Source organism: Barbatula barbatula (genome assembly GCF_947034865.1).
Source record: "Barbatula barbatula genome assembly, chromosome: 16".
NCBI classification, from domain to species: domain Eukaryota; kingdom Metazoa; phylum Chordata; class Actinopteri; order Cypriniformes; family Nemacheilidae; genus Barbatula; species Barbatula barbatula.
The window spans coordinates 4,730,286-4,749,927 of NC_136779.1; the positions used below are offsets into that span (position 1 = coordinate 4,730,286).

At 37.7% G+C, this 19,642-nt stretch overlaps 1 protein-coding gene across 1 annotated transcript; it reads left to right on the forward strand.

The window, feature by feature from the left end:
* Positions 1–7,117: 7,117 nt before the first annotated feature.
* Positions 7,118–16,717, forward strand: aatkb (apoptosis-associated tyrosine kinase b). Its single transcript, XM_079476898.1, has 11 exons — positions 7,118–7,307; positions 7,997–8,115; positions 8,553–8,640; positions 8,910–9,043; positions 9,711–9,795; positions 9,937–10,058; positions 10,340–10,489; positions 10,594–14,083; positions 14,169–14,313; positions 14,421–14,630; positions 15,027–16,717. Exons 1-11 carry the CDS (start codon positions 7,182–7,184, stop codon positions 15,053–15,055), a joined length of 4,698 nt encoding a protein of 1,565 aa, XP_079333024.1. The 5' UTR covers positions 7,118–7,181; the 3' UTR covers positions 15,056–16,717.
* The last annotated feature ends 2,925 nt before the right edge of the window (positions 16,718–19,642 follow it).

Genomic DNA, 19,642 nt, shown 5'->3' on the forward strand with positions numbered 1-19,642 from the left:
ATACAGGGTCAGAAATTAACATGTGCTGAATAAATGGAGTAAATTTGCTTTGGATACATCTGGCACAAACTGTGCTTCCTCTACATCTGTGTGGAAGGAAAAGTGTTATCAGGTTTTTGTCTATGATATAGACAGCCTTTAATAACTTTTGTTAATGTTTGTGCGTGAATCACACAAATATTTATTTGTTTATTTATCTGTTTTTTATAATTCATCTACCATAGGCAAAGTATACTTTGTGCAATGTGTAAAATGGATTCTGATGCCGCATAGGTGTCCAGGTTCATTTGTATACTTGTCCACACTGTAAAAAACTGAAATATACCTTAAAATATATTTTTTTGTAAAATTATAGGATACAAGGATATATATTAAATAGTTTTCCCATTTTTCTTGTAAATGTGTTGTGTTGTTGTGTATTTTATAGTTTTTTACCTTATTTTAAAAAGCAACTGTAAAAAAAAGAAATGTTGTTAAAACAAATACATTTACTGGCTGCTGGGAAGCAGGGGCGCCAGAAAAATACTGTAAAATTACACTTTCCCCCTGTTTTTCTTGTGGTCTTTTTCTGTAATTTTACGGGTTTTTAACGTATTTCAAACAATACATAATAAAAAACTGTCAAATTCTGTACAATTACCATTTTTACAGTGCATTTTAGCTCTAGATGTTGATTTTTATTTACATAATTTCAATAATTCACATCTAAATTTAGCACATCATATTTGTACATGAACCGCACACTGTTCAAAGATGGTTTGCTTAAACACTATGCAGAATCCAATCTTCACAACTGGATCCACACAGATAGAAAGAGCTTTGTACGCTCGTGTGTGTTTACAGCTGAAGAAAGGGCCTGTCGTGCACATGTGTAATAGAATGTGCTCGAGGAATCAAGGATGAAAAAAAGAAGTGATGTCATAAGCACAGTATGTAAAAGCCTTACCCTCTTTCCCTGTTAGCGTTTTTTCAGCCACACATTTTTGTGGGAGCGTCTCCACTATTCTTAATCGCTACTCCTCCACAGTGTCTGAGAAGGAACAGAGGAACCGCCCTTGCTTACATGCTCTTCAGAATCATTTAGTTTCTTATTTGTATGTTTTTGGAGAAAAGAGATGTGTTCTGGAGAACATGTTTCATCCAGTGAACTACCAGTATGGGGTCATGTGGGCACCCTCAGGTGCCCGATGGAGAGCCCAGCGGTGGAAGGGAAGTGTTATTCAAGATTCAAATAGACCAAATACGTGTGCGTTAAGGACAGGTGAGATGAGAAACTGATATTCTCTAAAGATCTTTGCAATAGTAACTGAGAAACATTGAATTTAACATTGGATTTAACTGCTGTGTGGTAATCTCGAAAATGTTTCTCCAAAATACTATCTAATGTTGGTGAACGTAGAACACATTTCTATACAGTATCCAAAGGTTTGAGACCACATTGCATGAAAGTGTAAAAAGCGAACGAGAGAAAAACCAAATTCATACAAAAATGCTGATACTGTCATTTGTAATGGGAAAAACTGAAGCGTGTGTCATTAGTATATTTTCGCATATGTTGATTTAAGGTTACTTAAACCACAAATGCCACAATGTTTTAACAACAGTTTTATCATCTTATTTTTTTATCAAGTTTTAATATGAAAGAACTTTTCTTAATAATATTTACATACATTATATATACATTATTTTAAGTATAGTTGTTGTTACCTTTGCTTGTAAAGTTGGATTGAATCATAAGTAAGTTAAGTTCCATAAAAGTGGCCTTTCGTGCTGATATGGCATTAAAAGTAAATAAATAGTAATAAATAAACAGTTTTGCTCAAAAGATATTATGTGTTTTGTGTTTTTATATGGACAGGCTGCTTGTCCCAAAAAATGAAATCCTACGATTCAAGATATACAGAATTATTTAGTATATACATGCTTTAATGTAGATTTTTACATATAAACAAATAACATATTGCAGATCAGAGATGTTGGCGAATTAATGAGAATACTGTGTGGTTTTAAGCTAAATCTAGTTTCAGCAGAGTCTGTTTTATGATATAGTGTCTAATAGCTCTTGGTCACACTGCAGTCGTGTGGGGCGTGTGAATGTGGACCGTGTGGCCTCTTGGGGTTTATGTATGCTTTACTGTGTTTGTGTTTGTGTGAGAGGACGTGTTTTTGCGTAAGTATAAAGCTTCAGGTCACTGTTTTCCATTTATTGAAGCCGTGTATCTCCGCTGCAAAAAATGCCTCTTTGCTGCATCTGGAACAGCATTTCCGATTTGCAGACTCTGCCAAGTGCTTTTTTAGACAGTCTCATCTCTCTTTGTAGTTTCTCCATGAAAAAACGGGGTGAAAAGCACATTGGAATGTAGAAGTACAAGTTGAAAGCTCTTGAGATTTGTCTTCTTTTGACCTTATTATGGTGAAAGATGCTTCAACGGACTGTTTAATAAATAATAATAATAAAAGTATTTTATTCACTATGAAACAAGTCGGTTGTTCTTTTCAAATTAAAGATGTATTTTGCTTGTTTATTTTAGTATGACTTGTCTGAAAAACACAAAGGACTTTTGAATTCTTCATTCAATGCTGGAATTGAGCTGAGAGGCTGTTGGTTGATGCGCTCAAAAAGAGGAAAAGAGCATTCAATCAATCATGTGGGTTTTTTGGACAGGGACTCTTTGAAATCTGTCAAGAGACTCTTTGAAATCTGTCAAGATGTCCAACTTGCCATATTTCTCCACAAAATCAAGAAATCAGATTTTGCGTAAATATAAGGTCAGTACTTTATCCAAAAATAAGAATTTTGACAACTAGACATCCCCACATTTTTTTGCTATGAAACCTAATGGCACCTCAAATAATTGTTTAACTGAATTACATTTATGCTGTTTTTCATTTCAAAAGTTGTGTCCAGACAAACATCTTATTGCCCCTAAAAATAATTATATAATTTTTCTGATGAAGTTCTTTTTTTTGGGATATTTCCTCGTGTATATGTAACTCAGTCATATCCAGCTGAATGTAGAATATAACTAGGAAGAAAGAAATTAATATAACCTATAACTAAATATTTAGCAAAATAAAGAATAATTATGACGTAAAAAAGGATAAGGAATTAAATTCAACACAAAATGTATGTCCTTACCCTCAAGTCAGAATCTTTAGAAAATACACACACAGACTTTTAAGAAAGGAATCTTTCAAGACTTATACATTTTAGCCTCTGACTTTTTTCCTTTCAATCATAGGAGTTTGAGAATGCAGAGGGAGAAGAATACCCAGCGGACATGTCCACTTCGGCGTCGCCTGCATCTCACACCGGGCCTGACGTCTACATCCTTCCTCTCACCGAAGTCTCGCTCCCCGTCGCCAAGCAACCCGGCCGATCAGGTGGGTCATCACACACCCTGTCCAAAGATATTGCGCATGTATTTAAGTGACGACAGACTCGACTTAAACATGTCATGTGACCAGAACCAGATGTGATATCGCTCAATGTGCAGTCGAGCATTTTCTTCCCAGTCCAATATACTTTCTGACTCTACTTGCGCAACTCCCACACGGGTTCCACGTACTCTGGACGGGGGTTTTATTTTTTTCCAGGGGACATTGTTAATGTGTTGCTTCCAACCCACAAGTTCTCCAGTGTAAAATCCAGAAAGGACCAACGCCCTGCTGCTGTGGCCCAGCCTCGACTTTCCCCTCCTGGGGTGGACACTCTCCCACAGCCCTGAACTGCTCTGGACCTTCACAACCCAGTGCAGCTGTTCTGTGTTGATTAGACATGGACAAGAATGAGGTCTTTGGTTCTTTACATGTTTTTAGGTCCAGATCATTCAACCATTTTCTTTATTTTTCTGTGTTGCCATTTACTTTTGTCTCTCTGGAACATAGTCTATGGGTTTATTGAGACTACAAGGAGCAAGTTGGATGAAAAGAGAATGAAATAGCTCAGAGAGAAATTCACTTGCACTGCAAGGAAGAGTTATCTAAATCTCTTTAAGAAGAAATTATTTTTAAACAAAACTCGATCGAAAATAAGATTTAATTCCTCCTCAGCCAGCCCACAGAAATATTCCTTGGAATCTGAGGAATCTGTGAGGGGATGTGTGCAGTCAGATCCGCAGAAATTCTCTCTCGCTCTTCACAACAGCTCACTTCATGAGAGGCTGACAGTGATGCGCCAGCTAATGCGCTGAGATTAGTAAAGGTCAGAAGTCAAGAGGTTGGCCATTTTCAGTTCACACAAAACACTTCACTGTGCCATTTCATTTACGTGATAAGAGAATAATGCATGTTGTGTACTGCCTGCCATTTGTGTTAATTCATCAGTTCATCTCCCGCTGCAGAGACGAGTTGCATATAAATGAATGTGGTTTCACATTTTTCCAATCTGAAAAAGTGGTCGTCATTCCGAGAACTACGATGTATATTTACTAGGTATTTGTTTGGGTTGTATTTCTTTTGGGTTTGTATTATTGTAAAAAAATATCCCATCATGATCATAGTAATGGTGTCCCTTCTTGCCAATGAGGATGAAGTAAGCTCTATAATCTGCCAGCTTGTCATTTAACAAAGTGCTGGACCAAGCATGCTTGCCTCCGTCACTGCGCGCAGTCAATGAGAAGGCTAAGTCATCAGTGTCCTTGGCTTTTGTAGCGTTTGTCTGTAGTCAATCATGTCTTTATCTTATGAGGAGTAGTGGGAAAAAAAGCAGACAAAGTTAATTGCATTTTTCATCCGATTCAATAAGTTTACGCCAAACTGTTCCTGTATTGCACTCTGGTGTGTAGTATCCACCCTAACACAGCTGTGGTGATAAACACATCCTCATTCACGCACACATCCACCTCTGAGCATGCAAATACTCTGAGGGTCACGTCATTTTATAAATGCACGCAGCCTGTTTTTCAGTACAGATATTAATCGCATCATTAACTATATCACAAACTATCAATTGGATTCATTTGCATTCCATGGAAAAATTGAAGACACACAAATACATTGAATATTCGGATGTGTTCGTATCCATTTTGTTGACATATTGTCATCATGTTGTTGGCAGCACCTAAAATTTACGGTTATTTTGCGTGGAAACAATTTACAGCAAAAACACTCGTATTTGTTAAAGCTGTGAAATCAATGAAATATACTGTTTAAATTGTGTAAATGTAAGTAAAAAAACACAAGTCTAAATATTTATATTATAATTCACCAAAAATATTAAATGTGTATTAAAAATATAATTTGTTCATTAAATACTTTCATAATAAGTTAACTGTTTTATTTTCCTAAATTTGTCTAGGTGTCCCACTGAAAAAATCTGTTAAATTATTTTGAAAGATTTTAAGTTATCTTTACTTTTTTATGACATTTGCTACGCCACATAATTTTTTATGATTATATGTATTGTTTTTTAGAGTGCAAAGACTCTAATATGCTTTTCAGCATTGAGCATTTGGGTGTTGCTTCTTAACTTTTCTGTTCGACAGTCTTTTATTATTATAGATAGATTTACTGTACACATTGAGCCAAATTGCTTATTTGAGTTATTGAATTGAATTTAAGTTTAAGGATTCTACAGCATAAAACCATTGAATCTCTACCAAACAAGTGTCTGTGTTATTCCCATTTTATTTGAATTTGTATCTTTTTCTATGTATCTTCTTTGTCCTCCTCACCCACATCAAACATTTCTTATTTGTACCGCCCATTTACTTTCTGCTGTCGGACTAGAAACATCAGGAATAATAGCATCAGTGTTTCTACACACTCAGAGGTACCAGGCAGCACCAGCGGTGACAAAGAGTCCGATTCTTCCCAGCGAAGCCTTTCTGTGAGGGGGTAGAGCCTGATCGGCCACTGCATCGCCACATGGGCGTAAAATATGGCCGTTGCATAAAAAGGGGATGAGAATGAGACACTATGTCATAAATACTTACAATGAACTGTCTGTTTGTCTCCACGATGAGATAAGAGAGAGACAGAAAGGGACTGTGGTTGCTTTCTGAGACGATAGAGATACACAAGGCTCTGTCAGATAAGGTCTTGTACATAGTACAGAAAATCACTTTAGGAAAGCCGAAGCCACCGTGTCTCTCCGTTTATTCTCTTAGTTTTGGGGATTTTCGAAAAATGATTTTTAACCAACAATACAGACGTACTTTTGTCTTTGCTTCTGCTGAGATTTTCACTCGTAACCATCTGGAGAGGATTTTGGGAGGATGATCCGCTTGGAGAATTTTGAAGGGTCTTCACTCAATGTTCTTCGGATGTGTCGTACACTAAGGGTGTGTTACTGAATATTGGAGTAATGATGAAGTTAAAGCAATGATGCTAATTTGTAAAGATTCTTACTGTTTTTACTTTTGGGTTCTTCGGTAGGTTTGCTTGTCTTTTCGTTCAGTGGATCTAACCTACGTGTGTACTCTACAAAGTACAATAATGTACACTGTCCATACGTCTTGCTTAGAAATCTGCTCTTTTCAGAACTCAAGAGATTTATTGGAGCTCTCAGATGTGTTTAAGTATCATCTCAACTTCCAAAACAAATAAGAAAACATATATTTACATGTGGAGCTGATAAATTAATTGTAATCATTGTAGGTATGAAATCAGGATTTGAATGAATTTGATGAAAAGTTTTACTATTGAAATCTTAAATAATATTGACTTGTTTGCAAACTTGGCACTTGAGCTCATCCGTGACATTGAGTTCTCTTCTAAAACTCTAATGGACACATTTGTGAGATTTATTTTTTATACTATATTCCATTCCAAAATTAATATTGAAATCATTATACATATACAAGCTTTTCTTACATTGAAAGTTTTTACGAAATAAATATCAGTTTCTATTTGCTCTCCAATATCATTGATGTCTAAAAAACGAATCGAGATCTGTGATTATGGGTCTGTTGTCTATAACCCTTCACCCAAGTTGCCCTTGACTCAAATGTGTTGGTTTAAATGTAGCTTTTGGATTCTAATGTACATGGGTAGTTGACAAATACATCGTTGTGTCCTATGGTGTGAAAATTATTTGTTTTTTATATGATTTATATTTATATTTAGCCTATAATATAATATAGCGTAAGAGTGATCGATCTTCATTGTCAGTTTTTTTAAATAAATGTTTGCTGTCACACAATAGGACGCATTTACACACTTATTTGTGAGCTACCCATATGTCAGGCCAGTTTGCTGTAAACTTTCTTTGTCTTCTTGCTTTAGTCCAGCTGCTTAGGTCCAATGATCTTGGTCGCCACAGCTTACTTTACATAAAGGAGATTGGACATGGTTGGTTCGGCAAGGTAAATCCTGTTTATTTGTTTATGCCTCGCGGAAAAATCTAGTAAGCATGCGCTTGTACAGATCAAACGTTTAGCTCAGCTCCTTCCCCATTTTGGTTTGGTCCTGAGGATGTTTTCCACACTACGTTACCTTACTAATATTGCACTCATCCTCAACCATTGATGTTGGGACTTTTGTTAGTTCTGTTAAGTCCAGAAGCCGTTCACGTCAATAGTTAATAAGAACAATTGCCTCTCTTTCTTTCTTTCTTTCTTTCTCATTTTCTCTTTCTCTCTGCTTTGTCTTTTTGTTCACATACACACTCTCACACTACCCCAATTACCCCAACTTTCCATTCGATGGGTACGTCCATCCGTCTGTCTGTCTCTCTGTGGCTGCATGTTTAATCAATCCTCATGTGGTTTGGTTTTGTGTGTGTCTGTTTCCTTTCGAGCGTCTTTTTGCACGATTCCTGGACTTGATTTAAATCCTTTTTTGGGTTTTGTTTGTGTTGAATATCTGTACTCCGTTGCCTTCCTGTTTGCCCATTTCCTTCCTGTCTGCATCTATTTATATCTGTCCGTCACCCTGTTCATAACTGTGTGTGTTGTCCACTTTCCCCCTGTTTATATCTGTATGTGTTGTCTTTCCTCTGTGCGTCTGTGTATGTATGTGCATTGCGTGTATGTCGGCCTGTTGTCTTTCACAGATATTGTTGGGGGAGGTCCACTCGGGTCTCAGCAGTACCCAGGTGGTTGTTAAGGAACTGAAAGCCAGCGCGAGTGTTCAAGATCAGATGCACTTTCTGGAAGAGGCACGACCGTACCGGTAAATACTACAGTATATATTCAAATTTTTTCCTTTAATGTGGTGTTGTAGTCTAGTGGTTACAGATCTAACTCTGGTACTGTAGATCACCCTAAAGTCAGGATAGTTTGGATGAAAGTGTGCTAAATGATGTGATTATTCCCCCTAAAATGTGAGACAATAAACGTGTTATATGCACAGATATAAACAGTGTCTTCCCTGCTCTGCATACAAAGACAAATCTAAACTATTTATAGTTTGTTTTTCCCATTTGTTTGCTTATCTCTGCAAATATTATGAGCTTTGGGTGGAAGGATTTGTTTTGTTGATGGATGGAGGGAAACAAATGTCACTATATTTTATTGATGCCAGTGCCTCCGAAGTGACATGCTTTAGCTTTAAGGAATATGTAATATTAATATAAATGGATTGTAGTGATGCTGAAATATTCTTTCCAGGTCTTTACAGCATCCGGCTCTAGTGCAATGCCTCGCCCAGTGTACCGAAGTCACGCCCTATTTATTGGTCATGGAGTTTTGCCCTCTGGTTAGTCCCATTATTGTGTTTCTTTTGTTTCTGTATATGTGCATCTGCTAGAAGAACGGAGAGATCATTTTCATTGAGCCTTTGTCAAGAGGAATATCGTAATTTATCATTTTTAGCTGCATTTGCCAAGGCAATTATTATATCGTTATTATTTGTCATAGAGACTTGAAGGTGGAATCTTATGACCCAGAATTTTTTCATACATCTCCCCCTTGTGGTTGGTGGAGAAAAATCAGGCTGTGATCTGTTTTTTTAACCATTGGCAACAGGGTGATGTTAAAGGCTACCTGCGCAGTTGCAGGGCAACAGATTCCTTGAGCCCTGACCCCTTACTGCTTCAAAGAATGGCGTGTGAGATCACCTCAGGCCTACTGCACCTTCACAAAAACAACTTCATCCACAGGTGTGCCAACCTCTTATGTCTACTGTATATTATAGTCTGATTTATTTCTATAGTGCATGTCGTGATTCAACATTGTTTCAAAGCCGCTTTACAGAAAAAAACATTTTAGCTATGGATACAAGAGAAAAGATTCATAGAAATAAGAAATATATAGTATAGAAGAATGATACAAATGAGGTTCTATTGCAAATTTTAGATAAGATGCACATTAGCACTACTAACTGTAACAGCAATTGTATATACAATTATAATTGTAATTATATTAATAGTACAGAAAATAAATTATGTCTCATTTACAGTAAGTGTAATGATTTTTTATACTGTATGCTCAAATCCCTTTTTCGTAAGTCAGTGTCGAGTGTCATGATTCATTTTAAGATTTCGAATGGAATAACGTTCAACTAAATACCTGACTTTGGAGAACATTTATGGTATCATGGTGTTTTGTATCATGGTTCTTTCCTGCAACAATCTCCTGGTGCTGCCTGAGTGTGCATACTCCACTCCAGCATCAGTGATTTTGTTGCCGGGGGTCACCACTCACAACTCCAAATACATCGTCTTCCTGAAGGCACCCACACCAGAGGAGTACATATAATTTACACCATGTGCTGTTTCTAGAGTGTACTTAGGAAATTGTATTCATTGTCTTTTTATTTTTCTACAGTGATTTGGCTTTAAGAAATTGCCTACTAACATCAGGCATAAATGTCAAGATCGGAGACTATGGACTATCGCACAACAAGTACAAAGTAGGTACACTTAAAACTGTTTATCTTTATCACATCTGTGTATATAAAGGATATATTTTAAAATGAAACCAATGCTGTCTATTTGATTTTCACTGTAAATGTATGTTAACACAAATATTTTTTCCAAATCTTTTCTTCCAGGATGACTATTTCGTGACATCAGACCAGACCTGGATTCCTTTACGCTGGATTGCCCCGGAACTGGTGGATGAGGTTCATGGTAATCTGCTGGTTGTGGACCAAACAAAGGAAAGCAACGTCTGGTCAGTATGTCTGCAAAAAAGTGACACCAACTGCATAATTCTCATTGAAATTGATTAAACATCTTGTAATAAAGTATAGGAATACACATTTAGGCTTTTGGAGGTTAGGTTTTTTCAGAAGAAGAAGAATCCACCTCTTAAACCTTTGTGATGATTATAGTATTTTATACATCTAGAGAGATCAGTACTTGCCTAGATGTTGCTAATATAAGATCGATACAATTCCAACGTTAAGGTTTAGTTTACATCTACTAGAATACCCTGTTTCTTCTTTCTTTAAGGTCTCTTGGAGTAACCATCTGGGAGCTCTTTGAATTGGGCAATCAGCCATACCGCCATTATTCAGACAGACAGGTTCTCAGCTATGCTGTAAAGGACCAGCAATTAAAGCTGCCCAAACCTCTCCTTAAGTACCCTCTTGCTGACCGCTGGTGGGTGTCTAGTAAATTTTATAATGCTCTTCAAACTTTTTAGAGGCTTGAATTTCACCCTATCTAATTAGTGGCATTCCTTAACACAACTTAAATTTTTTCAGGTATGAAGTCATGCAATTCTGTTGGCTTCAGCCCGACCAGAGGCCCACTGCGGAAGAGGTTCATCTGCTCCTTAGCTATCTATGTGCCAAGGGTGCCAGCGAGGCAGAGGAGGACTTTGAAAGACGCTGGAACTCAATGAGACCAAACACAAGCCATGCTGATCTACACGGAGCAGGTGCACTTGCCATTGACATGCCGATGTCCTCTACCAATTCCTCATTCCCACTCCTGGAGCAGTTCCCTGCCGGAGATGGATACCACTCTGAATCTGGAGATGACATCCTTACAGTTACTGAAACCAGCCATGGCCTCAACTTTGAGTACAAGTGGGAACAGGCTAGAGCTGAACAGCACTATCATTCTTCATCCAGCACTGGCACTTTGGGTCAAGGCAATCCTCATTGTCAGGAGGTATTCTACCCTCCTGGTGGAATAGTGGGGGGCTGTGCAGTTGAAGGACTGGGTTTAGGGGTTTCCCCTTCGTACTACGACCCCAAGAAACTGCAGACCCCTGTTGTGGTGCCGGTCCTAAGTGCTCACAGTCCATCAGTGAGCAATGAGTACTACATCCGCATTGAGGAACCCGTACAGAGCAATATTGATATGAATTTCACCATGTGTGCTTACAGTCCAGAATTTGGAGGCAGCAATGGGAGCTTTTTAACAGGTAGTGGAGACTCGGGGGAGTGTATCAACTGTCCCTCTGAAACTAAGCCAGAAATGTATTGGTCAGCAGATGTTCACAATTGCAGTGCCTATGATTCAGATACCAGTCCTTCTATGTCTCTAACTATGGAGCCTCTTTTAGGCCACGGTAGCCCTCTCAGGCCATGGGAGTCTGGTCACTACGTCTCCTACAAAGACAGAGATGGAGGTTACTATTACGAACCATCACCTCCCAAGAGAATTAACCCCTACCTGATAGGAGACTCTGTAGGACCTCCACAAGAGAGCTGGGGGTCTCGAAGCCTAAGAGAAGCTCTTGGAGAAATAGAGGATCCTTTAGGTGTCTCTGCGTCAGTCGGCAGTCCTCCACAAGACTATGCTGATCCTTACTTGGAGAACGTTCAAGGTGCCATTATAGGAAAGAATGTTACAGGAGGATACTATGATATGATGGGCTCCTTGAGGAAGACAATGCCAGGCAACCACTCGGTTTGTATTGACATGGCATCAGGTGGAGCTATATTTGTAGGTCGAGATGATAGTGAATCAGAAGAAGAGGATTTATTTGTAGAGAGACGAGGAAGGAGCTGGTCCGTCAGCAAACCAGCTAATAACACAAGGGTGTATCAGAGGCAAGGGTCTTTGGGGCAAGAATCTTATGCAGACTTCCACTACACAATGCCAATGACAGATGTTGAAGATACTTGGCCAGAAGAGGAGAGCTTGGCATACCATATGGCCAAACCAGTTGACTACTTAGAGGCGACTGTTAAGAGTAACACATGTTTGGTTCACGGAAGACATGTGCCTTCAAACCCTTCACCGGAGTGTAGCTCATATCTACATATGTGCCATGAACCCAGAGAGGCTGAAGTATATCCCGTGCCATGCTGTCAGGCTTTGAGTAGTTCACATTTTGTTGATCCTCTAACAGGGGCGCTTGTGAGAAATTGCTTTATGATCGACTGTGTTCCAGGGAAAATCATTGGGTTGGCCCAAAAAGACCAACATCTAGGTCAAGCAACTTTATCTGCCGGACATATTGTCTCCAAAATAGAGTCCTCAAGGGACGGTGTAAACCAATTTGACATCTCGGAACAGTATGTGGATATCGCAGTGGTGGGCTCCATACAAGAAAAAGCTTTGCATCAAGATACAGTTCCAGCAGACCCAAAGACTGAAGCTGTTGCCGTCACACCACAGCTGGAGAACACCCCAGCTGATTTACCTAGTTTAGAACCAGAATCAGACTTAAGCAAAACTGTGGACAGTGTTGTAGATCATGGACGCTCTAGTATCAGTCTTGTGGAGATTGATGACTGTAGCGATGATGACATCACCGACGTAACCTCAGGGATTTTTGGTGACTTCACAGAAGAAGTGGAAACCGTTGACAACACCAATCCAACGTTCAAGTCATTACAAAAGCAGGTCGGTACCCCAGACTCGATGGACTCTATTGACACACCATCTACAGCATGTTCCAGTGAGACACTTAGTGCTGCCTCGATTAATCCGTCCAGCTCTCCTAAAACTGTTGACAGTGGATATGACACAGAAAACAATGAATCTCCAGAGTTTGTCTTAAAGGAACCCCATGAACCACAAGATTCCAAAGCATTAACCCAGCCCTTGGTAACATCTGGGACTACATTTGTCAGTGAAGAACAAAAGATTGATAGTGCAGAGGCGGAGCAGGTAGATGTTGATGTTGAAATTCCCTTGAGTATATCTGAGAGCAGCGATGGGGAGCTGAAAGCACTGAGCGATAAAACTCCATACAGAGATTCAGCCTACTTCTCTGATTATGATGCAGGCAAAGATAAAGAAAGTGAAGAGGACATCAATGAACTTGAGGATCAGAGAGATGAATTAGAAGAAATTATAAATATAGAGCAGCCGCTTCCTCAAGAGAAGACCAATGTAGATGAAACTCTTTTGCCAGCTACAAAGGAGAATGAAAAAACATTTGAACAGACTGAAGATGTAATCTTCACACAAGTAGATGTAAGTTATTCTGCTGGTGACCTTGCGGTCATGTCTCTCCCGTCTTTTGAGAATGAAGTTTCAACGACAAAAGATGTTGATGCAGAAGATCTTGGGATTGAATCAGATCATTCTGTTGAACAACTAGAAACTCACATATTAGATTCAGATGCCTCCTTTAGTCCCAGTGCAAAGGAAGAGGAACCTTTTAAACGCATAGGGAATGAGGAAAATTTTCTTGACCCACAAGCCCCTGAAGATGATGTTGTAAACACCAATGTGTGCATCAACGAGTCCTTTCCAGAAGTTCTCATTGCTGAAGAGAATGACACAGTCAATGACCTGGGCTGTGACATCCTGTCCCAAGAAGAACCAGTGAGTCCAGTGAAGGAAACCGAAAATGAGGATGTGGTTTTTGAAGAGAGCCAACTTGTATCCGATTCCACCACACAGGAGCAGCTAGAATCCAAGAATGAAGATTCTGAAGGTGGTGGACGTAAAAGATGCTCCTCACGTTCCTGCTCTCCTCCCCCTCCATTAGAAGAACGGGCATCTCCCACAGATGGAGATGAGGCAGATGAGGAAGATGGCGACTCAGAGGACAGTGATGAATCAGATGAGGAGCTGCGCACTTACAGCATTCAGGAGCAAAGTGAAGAAAGTGAGGATGAGATCTTGCCTGTACCTATTATTGTGAGCGATTGCAGCGATGCACACAAACTCAGAAGCCTACTGAAGATGCCAACGCTGGACAGTGATTCACTGTGTGATGAAATGGAGACCAAAAAGAAGGTTGTGTCCTTCTTTGATGATGTCACAGTTTATCTGTTTGACCAGGTAAAATGAAAAGTACTGGTTATCATTAAATAATTTTATTTCATTGTAATTATGAAACAAAATGTTTTTGTTTAAATCTCTCTAGGAGAGTCCTACCAGAGAGCTTGCAGATCACAGCTTTCCTCTTGATGGAGAGTCAGGCAAAGCGAGTGCAACGAGCAAAGTGCCAAACCTGCAGGAACGGGTCAATGTCTCTGATGATTCTTCTGATGGAAACATCTCAGAAGAGAGTACGAGTTTTGTTCATTTCTTTTTTGCGCAAAATAGTTTTTTTGTTGGTTTTTTTATCTTTAATGCACCTATTTACCTTTCTGCCATCTGTTGTATCTGATTTCAGGTGCAGGGTTTGAATGGGAAGATGATTTCTCCCTGTTACCCCTCCCTACATCTTCCAAGGGGTCTCCGCCGGATGTAACCACAAAGCTGAGCCTACCATCCTGTAGCAGTAAACCTGTGGCAAAGGTCTCTCGTTTCACCGTCTCTCCATCCAATGTGTCACGTTTCTCCATCACGCATGTCTCGGATTCAGATATGGATTCTGCCGGAGGTCAGAAACTTGAAAACCTTTAGTTTGTTGTCTATTCTTATTTACTGTAATAGTAATATGCGGTACAAACAGTATGTTTGCAAAGATTTTTTATATTAAAATAACTTTTTTGCACTAGGCCAACTTTATCAAAAGCACACTTCCATAATGTTTGTTCTTAAAGTGGTCTATTGTCACATGTTAATTTAGTTTTTAATTGACAAAATATACAGTTCTTGGACTGGTTTAGTTGAGTACACTTAGATCTTTCAGTTTATCTTAAATTTTTGTGTATTAAGTATTATATAGTGCGTGAAATAGAGTCCTTTAAGAACATTTAAGTGTATTAAAGTGCATGTACAGTATGGGGTAACACGTAGGTCAGAAAAATTATTTGTTGTGCTTCGTCTATTAAAGGAAGCAGTGAAGATGGGGAAAAGGAGTAGATCATCATTCTATTGCCAACAGAGAGCTGCACTCACAGACCCCTTATTTACTTTAGCTTTTTTGAATGAGGAGAACGAAGTTTAATATCCTACAGTATTTGGATTCCCTCAAAGACTGTGCCTCTACACTTCATCAATTTCTACCCGAACAAAGACAGATCATAGACACAATCTTTCCTAAGAAGACACATTTTCAATTGAAGTTTGGATGGATATGGTTAGTATGAAGCTACTGGAAATCAACTGTGAGTGTTTACAACAAAACCATGAAATACTGTTGTTTTGGGACGTCTTCGGAAGACACTAAAGTATGGCTGCATCACAAACCGACAAGAAGATGAGCAAAATGCAACAAACCTGATTTTTACTGTGAAGTAGCAATGCAGTAGTGTCATTCTAAACGAATGAAGGTTTTTAAAAAGGATGGTATTTAACTGTGTTTCAATGACTAAAAATAAGATTATCACACATGGCCTTGTTTGTCACCTACCTAGTGTAGCATGGTGTTATGCTGATGAGGCAATCTGAAACCAGTTTTGAGTTTATAAGTTTATTCAAAATCCAATTTGTTTTCATTTGAGCATTAAATTGCTTAGTGTATGTTTTTAGATATTTCCTGTCTTAATTTGTCATTCATTTAAGGCAGATTATTTGATTGTAGTGTCTCAGTTCGTAGCCCAAATTAAAACATTTGAAACGTTTGAAACTATAAAAAGACAGCAGCTTAACCCATGGAATTAAAAGAAATGACCTTTTAAAGGCATGGACGTTTTACCAAGCAATTATTCATAGAAAATCAACATTATACTCTTAATACTTAAATATCTTTTATCAAACATCATGTAATTGGGAAGATGTATTTGCATTATTATGGGGCAGTTCATGGTTTGTATAAATGATTCTGTACGCCTGTACATGCCTGCTGTCTTTTGAGAGTTGGAGCGGACTTGTGTTATGAACAGGGTGTTAAACACGTCTTGTTTTAATAGTGATATTTATTCACGACACTTTTTGTATTTTCTTGAATGTTAAAGAACAATGAATGCTCTTTATCATTGTACCCTGCAATGCTTAATCAACACTGGCCTATATGTTGGACTCAATAGGAACAATAAAAACTTTTAAACAAAATGGACTTAGGGTATTGCCATCATATTGAATTTGGGAGCAACATCGCAACATCTTTATGGACTCACAAATGTAATGGAGAACAGTGTACAGAACTGAGGAACCCTTAGCCTGGCAGCCGGAGGACCGAGCAGAAATCTTCATAAAAAACTCTTGAATATGTTCCATGTTTGTTTGCCTTTTAAAGCGTTATTATATGTTATCGTCTAGCTTAGATTGAACTAGACAACAGTCTGTACTATTTTTGTATTGGATCAAACCATTTTAAACTACTGAACGATTAAATGGATACTCAGGAGGGAAAATGTGTTGTCTGTCAAAGATATGTATTGTGTAATGTGGCATCAAGGCGAGTTGAGCGTCTCGTATCCGTTCGAGGCAGAGAGTCACTGATTCTTCCTGGGTATAGCTGGAGACATCTGGCCATATGATGGTTTTTGGTTGCAGTAATAAGCGAGAGTGATTGTAAGTCTGTTTCTCAAATGTGTCACAACCTTAGTGAGAAAAAAATAAAACAATTCTGTTCAACAGTTTACTCTTGTTTAAAAAGGTTATTCTTTCGGGTTATTTTAATATACAAATTCAACTACTATATATTTCTTCAAGGTTAAATAGGTTTAAGTACATGGCGGTGTAATACAGTATATCGTGATCAGCAGGATAACTACAATAAAACACATTCACTTTGATGTAATTGTTTTATTTGCAGTGATTCAAGTATTTTGTATGCAAGTGGCATTAACTTCTTATTGATTTTTTATGGTAAAATAAACTGGACCATGCATGCAAAAATGATCAAAATTGGACGTTTTTCTCTCAATTCACTTTTTTATTTACTTTACGACTACACCTTACCCCATAAGGTGTTGAGTCGATGCATATTATTCTTTTTAAAGTGTGATCATAACATGTTTTAAAGTGTTCTTTGCTGAATTTGAATATAGTACTTCATATCAGTTTCATCAACAGTTTCATCATCTTAAAGCATTATCACCTTTGAATGTCTTAAAACTCTTTATTTTTACCTTTGACAACACAAACACAAACTTAATATAGACCCAAAGTCCATCAACCAAAGAAGGTTCTATTCCAATTCATGCTACTGAAGAAACGCTTAACATTAATAAATACCAGAATGACAAATTTGTGATATTTGTCAGACTGACTTTTGAAAGCTCTTTGGAAAAAGTAGATAGTAGTATTATGTTTCAAATATTATTTATTAATTATTATTTATTGCTTATAGTAAAATGTATTATATTTCAGTTATATCAAATCCAAACAAGGAGGCCTCAGTTTATGAACAAAAGAGGCTAAACCATTGTTTTAAAGTGAAGACTTCAACCTTATAACACATCATAGAAAACAATATTTATACTGTACAAAATATTTACACAATGCTTCTTGGTCTTGTAAAAAGAAACATACTACATGCATTTCCATAATGTTTTTTTTTGTTTATACACAAAAAATATTTAATTATTATTAAATATTAAATCTTTAAATTAAGAGAGTTTATGTTCTTGTTTCTCTGAGTCCATGCAATACTGATAATCTTCATGAATAAAGCTATAACAAAAAAAGAAATATGGCTCTGAATCTTGGGGCATTTGCTTGTCCATGTGTTAACAACAGAACTTAAGGAGGTCCTAATGATGGAATGGAGAGCTGAGGTCTTCAGTAATGATGAGTTTGTGTTTCTGCTCACAGGTGGAACCGCTGCGTCTTTGGTGAGATGCGAGTGCAAACGTGGTGAAAAGAGGAAGGTCCTTTCCTCTAAAACACAAACCATAACACTGATTCTTCATCTTGTAAGAAAGACCATCACACAAGGTTTAATAAAGGCTGGCTCAGACTGCAAGAGTTTTAATATCCTGATGTAAATGTGATGACATGAGGACATCTAGTGGCAGTATGGCCTTATGTCAACTGGTAGTCATGGGGGACATTTCTGGTAGCAGATGAAGTTGTGTGAAGAAGCAGCAGCTCCTGTTCACTATGTAAATGCAGAACACAATGGACATTGCGAAGCGACAACTTTAAAGACGCATTATATTTCAAATGTGTTTATTGGATAAACCCCTTGAGATGCACCCATCTCGTTTTCAAGTGGGTCCTGATTATAGTATAGTATATATTTGTTATGTTGCCACATAAGCTGTTCAAATCTACAATTACAAGTATAGGGAAAATAAAAACAATGATGCATGCCATAACCAAATTAGGGGATTTACAAATTTGAAATTTTACATAATTTAAAATAATTTCAATTCTCTTACATGCAGAATGCAGAAGTCAAATGATAACATTTCAGTCATGATTTAAATAATCATGTGGTCACAAATTTAGCACTGAGATGCCAACGCCTATATAACTTTATATTCTCAGTAACATACAGAGGTCCCAAAAAGCATTTGGACACTTAATGTACAGTATATAAAGTTGTTGCATTAGATAACAAAATATCACACTAAATGACATCAACCAAATGATGCTTCTCTTTTCCAACAAATGTCATTTCAAGAAAACATACTGTATGAAGTCAACACAGGTTCACAGGTGTTTGACACCTAGAAAGTGTCCATACCTTTTCATATATCCCAAAATTTCTTTGGGACCTCTATATAATGTAAAGATTTCTAATAATGAAATATCAAATGGTCTCAACATTCTCCATCTCTGTTTTGACGAATTTAGAGACAAAAGCAGTAAGATGTCAAGGACTGGAAGCCATTGCCAGTGTTTCTTCTTTCTGCACTAGAGTAAAGCCTCGGTACGGCTGCCACGCTCACTGATCCCTGGGTAGAAATCTCCACCCGTCTGTTTTCATTGTCATTTCCTTCTGGAATGTAAAGAGGAGAAAGTAAATCGTACAGAAAACTATATTCTCATATGCATGTGTTTTGGGGGACACCAAAACAATGTAATGTTCCAATTTATGGGCATGGATGGTGACTTTCGACTCTTGAAAAGATAAATAAAAGTTTCTTCAGATGACAGCAGTGTCTCAAACACTTATTTGTATAAACAACTCAATTCTAAATACTGCTGGTAAAGCTATACTGTGTCGTTAATAGGAAACAGAATTCCACCAAATCCTTGATCTTTCACTGAACATGCATCTGAAAAAAGCATATAGTGCTTTTTATTGTATCGTGTAGAAATGTTAAGTATATCTTACAGTATTAATATCAATTTAACACAAATCGTCAAATTCCCATCTGTATTGATTGTTTCAGTATTGCGCCTGAATTTGAACGCTTTTGAGTGAGTAAACCATGTATTCATATCTCCCCATTCATTTTTTTATCGCTTTTGTTTGTTAATCCTTATTTAACAAACAATTAAATAATTGTTTGTTAAATACGAGCCTTGCTCGTCAAAACAGAGATGGAGAATGTTGAGACCATTTGATATTTCATTATTAGAAATCTTTACATTATATAGAGGTCCCAAAGA

Coding starts and splice junctions, on each gene's coding strand:
- aatkb (XM_079476898.1), top strand. CDS start 7,182: ATGTCAGGCCAGTTTGCTGTAAACTTTCTTTGTCTTCTTGCTTTAGTC. Junction 9,796..9,936: donor TATCGCACAACAAGTACAAA/GTAGGTACACTT, acceptor CTTTTCTTCCAG/GATGACTATTTCGTGACATC. Junction 14,084..14,168: donor CAGTTTATCTGTTTGACCAG/GTAAAATGAAAA, acceptor AAATCTCTCTAG/GAGAGTCCTACCAGAGAGCT.